This window comes from Mus pahari, chromosome 12 (genome assembly GCF_900095145.1).
Source record: "Mus pahari chromosome 12, PAHARI_EIJ_v1.1, whole genome shotgun sequence".
NCBI classification, from domain to species: Eukaryota; Metazoa; Chordata; class Mammalia; order Rodentia; family Muridae; genus Mus; species Mus pahari.
Genome location: NC_034601.1, coordinates 25,437,391 through 25,446,249, shown reverse-complemented (window position 1 = coordinate 25,446,249; position 8,859 = coordinate 25,437,391). Strand labels below are relative to the sequence as shown.

At 37.9% G+C, this 8,859-nt stretch overlaps 1 protein-coding gene across 1 annotated transcript in view; it reads left to right on the top strand.

Annotated features, from left to right (window-relative positions):
* Atp13a3 (ATPase 13A3) overlaps window positions 1–8,859 on the top strand; it is a 51,936-nt gene that overhangs the window by 16,363 nt on the left and 26,714 nt on the right. The window contains exons 12-18 of the mRNA XM_021209966.2: window positions 788–976; window positions 2,698–2,759; window positions 3,001–3,151; window positions 5,843–5,959; window positions 6,587–6,604; window positions 6,698–6,851; window positions 6,943–7,059. Of these exons, the coding sequence (XP_021065625.1) occupies window positions 788–976; window positions 2,698–2,759; window positions 3,001–3,151; window positions 5,843–5,959; window positions 6,587–6,604; window positions 6,698–6,851; window positions 6,943–7,059 (808 nt within the window). The remainder of the gene's footprint in view (window positions 1–787; window positions 977–2,697; window positions 2,760–3,000; window positions 3,152–5,842; window positions 5,960–6,586; window positions 6,605–6,697; window positions 6,852–6,942; window positions 7,060–8,859) is intronic.

The window sequence follows — 8,859 nt, the reverse complement described above, 5'->3', positions numbered from 1 at the left end:
ATTTATTATTATATGTAAGTACACTGTAGCTGTCTTCAGACACATCAGAAGAGGGTGTCAGCTCTTGTTATGGATGGTTTTAAGCCACCGTGTGATTACTGGTATTTGAACTCAGGACCGTCAGAAGAGTAGTCGGTGCTCTTAACCACTGAGCCATCTCTCCAGCCCCTGCAAAGCGTATTTTCAACTTAGCATATAATTCTTCAGAATATCTGCTGCTTTCCTTTCCTTTATGTGATGTGAAACATGCACCAAAAACTTTGTGGGATAAAGTAAAATAATATATACAATAATAACTTGTTTATTTAGCTACGTTTTCTTGTTCCTAATTCTACCTCTGGGGTGCTGGAATTACTAAAATTATTTTTAAACACTTAATTGAAGGCACTTGTAAAAGATGTCTGATTATTCTTTTCTAGCTTCTGTGGACACTTGCCCTGGTGCTTGTAGGATGATACAGTATCAGATCAGTGCCTTGATTTGAAGGTAGTCATGTGAAGAATACAAGCTGTTAAAATGAGACAAGTACTTTAGCTCTTAGCTCTCCTTTAGCTGTGAGTGTATTAGTCCATTGGATAGCTCATTGAAACATCTCTTTAAGAATTTCCACTCCCCTCCAACACTGGGGTTTGAGCCTAGGGCCTTAAACATTCTAGGCAAGCATTTATGTCTTTTATATAATCTTTGAATAAAAAAACTATATCAATAATAGATGAGTATATATACTTTTTAGTGAAATCAGTAAATTGAATATTGTGAATTTGATGTTTATTTTTGTTGATTGTAGAAAGAAGTTCAAGAAATAATTATTAAGTCTCTTGATATCATTACAATTACTGTGCCACCTGCTCTTCCTGCTGCAATGACTGCTGGGATTGTGTATGCTCAGAGAAGACTGAAAAAAGTTGGGATTTTCTGTATTAGTCCCCAGAGGATAAACATCTGTGGACAGCTGAATCTTGTTTGCTTTGACAAGGTTGGTTTGTTTCATAATTGTTACAGTGGTACTTTTTTTTGTTTTGTTTTGTTTTGTTTTTCGAAACAGGGTTTCTCTGTGTAGCCCTGGCTGTCCTGGAACTCACTCTGTAGACCAGGGTGGCATCGAACTCAGAAATTCTCCTGCCCCTGCCTCCCAAGTGCTAGGATTAAAGGCGAGCCTGGCACAATGGGTACTTTTTATGTGTGTGCTTTCTTTATGAATTAATTTGGCCTTATTTTTTTTTAATATTTCTGTTGTTTTCCTATTTCTCACTTACATATTCAGATTTTGAAATATTTTTCTCTTCCCTCTCCTCCCACTTGAAGCAAGTTTTCACTATATAGCACTGGCTAGCTTCATTCATTCATTCATCTAGCTAGAATTCATTTGTATAGACTAGGCTGGCCTCACACTGACACAAATCTGCCTTCCTCTGTTGTCCAGAGTGCTGGGATTAAAGGCATGTAATACCACCATGCCTGGCTCCCTTCTTAGCTTTTATTTTATTTTATTTTGTTTATTTGTTTGTTTGTTTATCTCTTATGTGTTTTGCATACATGTTGGTCTATACAACATGTGTGTACAGTTCCCATAGGTTAAAAGAGAGTGTCAGATTCTTGAAACTGGAGTTACAATGTAGGTGCTGGGAATTGATACTAGGTCCTATGGACTAGTATCTCTCCAGCGCCCCTCCTCAACAACCTATTCTTAGTGATCAACCACTTGAGTGTTGTTTACTTGTCCAGATCTGCAAATCAGTGTTTGTATTCTGTGTTACGTCTTAACAGCAAGTCAGGGAAACTTATGGCTGTAGTTTTAGCATCGGGGAAGATGAGACAGAATGATAGCTTGAGCTTGCAAGTTCTAGGCCCTCTGGGCAATATTGGCTAAAGGAAAAAAAGTTTAATATCTGTTAGCAATAAAATTTAAGATATATGGGTGCAAGAGAGACAACTCAGTTGTTAAGAGCATTTACTGCTCTTGCAGAGGAGCTGAGTTTGATTTATATCACCCTTACAGCACCTCACAACTTTCTATGACTACAGTTCCAGAGGATCTGGTGCCCTCTTATGGTCTCCATGGGCACCAGGCATGTCCAAGGTGAACAGATATATATGAAGTCAAAACACCCAAACACATAAAAATAAGGTTTCAAAAATTTTTAATGAATTAAAGATATAGTGGCAATAAATAAAAATTATATGGTCTTTGGTGTTTTTAGGTGATTCTGGTTTAATAGAAATGGCATGGGTATGTATTTACTGTGATTTTATTATTCATAAGTATATATATGCTTATATATGATTTCATTGAATCTTCACAGTTTGTTGAAGAAAATTGGTCATTTTTTTAAACATGGGTTTGACTAGTAGCTCTCTTTTGGCGTTTAAATTTTTTTCTTGTCTCCTTATCCTCTAGTCTGTTCTACCATTATTCCTCCCACCAGTATATAGAGACTTCCTGTTGGTTGGTTGGTAGGTAGATTGGCTGGTTCATTTTGTGTCTGCACATGACTATAGTTGATATAAGTAGGTGCCTTCTTGTACTTAAAGTAGTCCTAGTGTAAGTACTGTTGTACACAGTTTCTCATTGTAGTCATGTCCAGGAGGACATCTCTGGCAGTGTATGTGGGGTTGTTATTGATTTGGATCTTGGTATTTTATTTTATTTTTGTGAGGTATTACCCTTACTTTGTGCATGTGTACTTTTTTTATTAGACTGGAACTCTTACCGAAGATGGTTTAGACCTGTGGGGAATTCAGCGAGTGGAAAATACCCGGTAAATATCAGCTAGATTTTATAGATTATTAGTTTAGTTCATTTTTAACATTTTAGCATATTTAACATTTAAACATAATAGACAACTATGTACCTATCATTAAGAGCAAACAACTGTTATTTTTCTATGTATATTTCAGATGTCTATTTTAAAAATTGTGTGTGTGTTTGCACATGCGCGCTTTTAGTCAGAGCACAACTTGCAGTGTGTGATCCTAATTTAATGTGTGTTTTTTGTTTAGATTTCTTTTACCAGAAGACAATGTTTGCAGTGAGATGTTGGTAAAATCTCAATTTGTTGCTTGTATGGCTACTTGTCATTCACTTACAAAAATTGAAGGAGTACTTTCTGGTGACCCACTTGATTTGAAAATGTTTGAAGCCATTGGATGGGTAAGTTCAACCTTTTTTAAAAATTATTTTTGTTTTTTTGTTTTTTTTTTAATTTTATGTGCATTGGTGTTTTGCCTGCATCTATATATGTGAGGGTGTCTGATCCTCTGGAATTGGAATTACAGACAGTTGTGAACTGCCGTGTGGGTACTTAGGAATTGCACCCCTATCCTTTGGAGGAGCATCTCTTCAGCCCCAGTGTCAAGTTTTGTGTTTTTTGTTTTTGATAGCTAGGCCCACCATGAACACAGCTGTATATATAGCCAAGCTATCCTGCCCTTGCACCTTACATTCTGTTTTTGTGGTGCTAGGCTGTATCTTCACCAGTGGCTTCTCTCAGCTTTTTCCCCAAGGCTCTAGCTCTGACACAGAGCCAAACCTCAGCTTCTTTTCCTGACCCCATTCATGCCTTCAAAACAAGTACCCTTAAATGATTGAAGCACATTACTAATTTTGGGTGTCAGCATGAGATACAGCCATAGCTATCCTGAACTACACTCTGTGCTGACCCAGAGAAATAATTCCGGCAGATTTCACCTTAGTGATTCTGTCTTAAGGCAGGGTTTATCTGTGTAGGCCTGACTGTCCTGGAACCTGCTCTATAGACCATGCTGGCCTCAAATTCACAAAGATCCTGCTGTTTCTGCCTCGCTAATGTTGGGATTAAAGGCATGTTCCACCACTGTTGACCACCAGAATTTCTTTTAATCAATGCTAATTGCTCAGCCCCAGCTGACCACTATCAGTTGTCCTAGCAAAGGTTTCCCTTTAGTAGTTGTAGTCTTTTGGTTAATCATAGCTAATTCTTTAGCTCTAGCTGACTAGAACCATAGATTATTAATTCAAAATACTTATTAATAAGTGGTGGCTTCTCACCGAGTCTTTACAAGTCAGACCTCCATTATCCACACTGGTCTCTGCATTATCTTCTAAGTTCCTACAGGACAGCCCACTGAGCTCTGAGCACTCAGTGCATTTTCTATCTCGAAGTTCCAAAGTCCTTCCACAATCTTTTATAGAACATGGACATGTCTGCCACAGCAATACCCCACAACCTGGTGTTAACTTTCATTTTTGTTAGGGTTTTTATGGCTCTGGTAAAACACCATGACCAAAGACACCCTAGTAAGGAAGGGTTTGTTTCAGCTTATAGTTCTACATGACAACAATCATTTAAAGAGGTTTTTGTAGCAACTCAAAGCTAGAACTTCGTGATGGCTAAAAATGAAAGAGCACTGCTCAACCTCTTATTAATCCTTTTTTTTTTTTTTTTTTTTTTTGTGGGTTTTCAAGACAAGATTTCTCTGTATAGCCCTAGCTGTCCTGGAATTCACTTTGTAGACCAGGCTAGCCTCAAACTCAGAAATCCGCCTGCCTCTGCCTCTCGAATGCTGGGATTAAAGGCGTGCGCCACCACCGCCTGGCGAGCTCTCTTCTTAAACCTGACTTAAAACTGATTGTAGGACAGTAAGATACATCCCAATTTCTGAGATGATCAGATGTGGGAAACTGTTTTGGAATTGTTTAGATTTAATTGTATAAAAGTATTTTTTATTGATTGATTCCTCCAGTTAGTGTAATTCACTAATTTAGTTTTCTTACATAATACAGACTTTTGCTTCAGCCTGTTTTGGGTTTGGTGGTGTGTGCATGCAGTTTTTTTTTTCACTACTTTATTACTTTTCTTTTGTTTTATGAGGGAGGAAGGGAGGGAGAGAGAGAGAGAGAGAGAGAGAGAGAGAGAGAGAACGAGAGGAGAGAGAACGAGAGGAGAGAGAACGAGAGCTGATGTACTTGATTGTCTTGGACTACACATGGAGGACAGTGGACAGCTTTTGGGAACTGGGTTTCTTCTACCACTATAGGAATCTCAAGATCACAATCAAATAGCAAGCATTTTCAATTGCTGAGTCATTTTTTTTCTAGAAAAATAAATTCTTTGAGAGCTGGAGTGATGGTTCAGTGCTTAAAGACCAGGAGCTGTGCTTGCAGAGAACTAGGGTTCAATTCCCAGCAGGGCATGGCCGCTTAGAACTGTCCATAACTCCAGTTCCAGGGGATTTCACACCTCTCCTTACCTGAATTGGCATCCGATACACAAGTGCTGTACAATATACCTATATACATTAAACATTTTTTAAAAAGTGAAAATCAAGAGTTTATGACTATATAGTAGCTTAACTGAAATGTGATTGCATGGCATATCTCTAAAATCACATACTAAAACAGCTTATTCTCTACTTAGTGGTTCTATTAATCATATCTGAATTCATTTTATGGCTTGAGAAAAGCTTTCATGAAATCTAGGTAACCTCAAGCTCACTATATACATAAGCTGTCATTAAACTCCTGATTGTTTTGCTTCTATGTCTTGTGAGTACACTTGTGTACACACACCTGTATCATTCATTGGCAGAAAAGAAATCACTGTATTATAGGCTAAAAGTACTTACAAGGAACAGCTATTTGTGTTGCTAGGCACATGTGCTCTTTATTCTCCTTCCAAGTTCTTTCTCTCCTTACCCAAAGGTTGCCAGGTTTTATTTCTATGTTTTATTTATGTTAAAATTATTTATTTATGTTAGTAATTTAGTGTTGACATGTCCTTTTATAGCAATTTTTTAATGGTTCACTTAAAAATGAAATAAGTCTGGAATTTTGTGATATGTTAAATGTTTTCTTGTTATTTAGATTCTGGAAGAAGCAACTGAAGAGGAAACAGCGCTTCATAACCGGATCATGCCTACTGTGGTTCGTCCTTCCAAACAACTGCTTCCTGAGTCTACAACTGCAGGGAACCAAGACATGGTACAGTCTCACCCAATCCTGGATAACATAGTGGCTGCTTGCTTTTAATTCTAGTTTAGAAATATCTCTAGAAGTTAGGTGGTTTTTGTTGTTGCTGTTGTCTTGTTGTTTATTTTTTCTTGCAGATACAGGTATTTTTACTGAATTTATTAGTTGGGCTAATCCTGATATGCTAAGGCATTCTCTGTGAACTGTTGAGATTTGATTCTTCTGCATGCTGGCTCTCTCCTATGTATACACGTGATAACTTTCTAGTGTGCATTCTGGGTTTCTAGAATTGCATACAAAGAATTTATTAAAAGGCACTCTTACTAGTTTTACTTTTAAATAAAATTTAGTGTTCCCCTCATTTATTTTAGCATTTACTGTGTCAATATTTTTATGATTCCAGAATATTTGAAATGTTGAATACCTTTTTCCACCTCCCTCCACCTTCCTGCTAGGCACTGAACCTTTGCTTTATGCTTTCTGGCCTGGTGGTCATCTCATGGCTGCGTACCTTCTTTGGGAGGTGCTATAGTAACTTAAATGCTTAAAGTTGCTTGTTATTTTCTAAGTGAAATTTGTAGATGTTTTAGTCTTTCTAGCTGACGTCTATTAATCTGTACGTTATTCTTTTATCTTTAGGAGCTGTTTGAACTTCCAGTAAGTGAAGAATGCTTTCCTTTTAGATAAGTACATTTGTTTTTATTCTTAAAGAGTAATAAATCTTCTGTGTGCATTTTTGAAATTAAATAGGCTATTTATGAGATAGGAATTGTTCGCCAGTTTCCATTTTCTTCTGCCTTGCAACGGATGAGTGTGGTTGCAAGGACACTAGGTGAGAAGAGGATGGATGCCTACATGAAGGGGGCCCCTGAGGTCGTCGCCAGTCTCTGCAAACCGGAAACAGGTAAGGAAACATGGAGGCTCTGGATACAGTTCTGACGTCAGCACGAACTTACAGTAGCAATTCTAAAATTTCCTTTTTTTTTTCCCGAAAGTTCCTATTGACTTTGAGAAAGTGTTAGAAGATTATACCAAACAAGGTTTCCGTGTAATTGCTCTTGCACATAGAAAATTGGAGTCAAAGCTGACCTGGCATAAAGTACAGCATATTAGTAGGTAAGGCTGAGTGGCTTACTGCATTTTTCAGTAATATACTACTTATATTCCTGCAAAAAGGTAAATGTGTGAAATGTTTGCATTGTAGCTTTGTTTTAGGTAAAATTAGGATTTTTCTTTCATTCTGTATTGCTTTTTCTTGTTGTTTTTCACGTCAGTTTCTCTGAATTCCAGGCTGTCTTGGAAGTCGTTGTGTAGACTAGGCTGGCCTGGAACTCCTAGTGCTGGCATTATATCATGTGCCACCACACCCCACTCTATTGATTTGTTGCCTATACTTATCTTCCTGAAATAATTATTTTCTTTAGAAGTAATCATAACTTAATAGTTATTATTTAGATTTTTAAATTCTGCTTATGTTTGTCTGTGGGTTTGTGTATGTTGATGCAGTGCCAGTGGAGGCCACAAGTGAGTGAATGAATGATCCCAATGAACTAGAGTCAGAGGTGGCTGTGGCTGCCTGATGTAAATGCCGGGAACTGAATCTGGTACCCCTTTCAAGATTGGTACTATGTGCCCTTCACCACTGCGCTATCCCTACAGCCTGTTATCAAATTTTTACAGTGTGTCAGTCATGTTTTAGGAATAGGCAACAATTTAGTTTTATTTTTTTCTAAAAGCCCACTGCCCAGTGGGAGCCAAACAAATTTGGCTCATGAGTATCTTGAGTCATGATACTCCTTTGTTTTATGCTGAACTTTGTCAAATGACATTACTGACATCTTTTCTTTTCTGGTATAAATACAGTTTTATTTTTGACTTGGTTTCTTTGCTATGCTAAAGTCCTCTGACAAAAGAAACTGAAGGAAGAAAGGGATTATTTTAACTTACAGTTGTCATTATGGTGGAGCAGTCAAGGCAGCAGGAGTGTGAAGCATCAAGTCCCAGTATAGTTGGGGAGCAGAAGAGTGAATATGTGCTGTAGTGCAGGATCCCAGCCAGAGAATGGTGCTACTTCTGCCTGATAGAGAGTGGTGATCTGAACATAAATAAAGGCTAGAATAAGGGGGCTGAAGATATGGCTCAGAAATTAAGTGCCCTGGCTGCTTTTTCAGGGAACTTGGGTTTCTAGCACCTATATGGTGGTCCACTCACAGTCTCAGTATTAGGTGAATCCAACGTTTTCATATGACTTCTATGGGCACCAGGCATACATGCAGGTAAATAACACACATACAAAAACCTAGTGATACCAAGTTGAAAACCACAGGTATGTCCTAATCCCCACAAAGGACACGTTAGTCTTTTCTTTACAGTGTCACCCTTGTTGTTGGCCCCATTAAAGACTAATTGTTCATTTACCTGTAGTTCTTGAGCCAGTCATATACAGAGAGCTCCTCATGCCCTGGAATACTGTGTTGATCACATTATCCTACCCTCCTTTTTCTTCCTTTTCCTTCAACCAAGAGTGTCTCTTGTGTTTTAGCTTAATAGGAATAGGGTTTTTTGTTTTTGTTTTTTAAAATGATTTCTCTTATTTAAACCTTTACATTTTAGAATTATAGAGTGCAAGATGTCCATGACATTTGGTATTTAGCACTTGTAAGAGCTTGAGTTAGGAAGTCTGCTGAGTCCACTGGCTCCGTGCTGCTAACCTAGTTCCACAGTGTTACAGTTGAACACTGTCCTTTGCCCTTGCCTTTCCCTGTAATGTCTTTATGTCTTTACCATTTTTTTTAATGTTTTATTTATTTATTTATCACATGTAAGTACACTGTAGCTGTCTTCAGACACTCCAGAAGAGGGAGTCAGATCTTGTTACAGATGGCTGTGAGCCACCATGTGGTTGCTGGGAT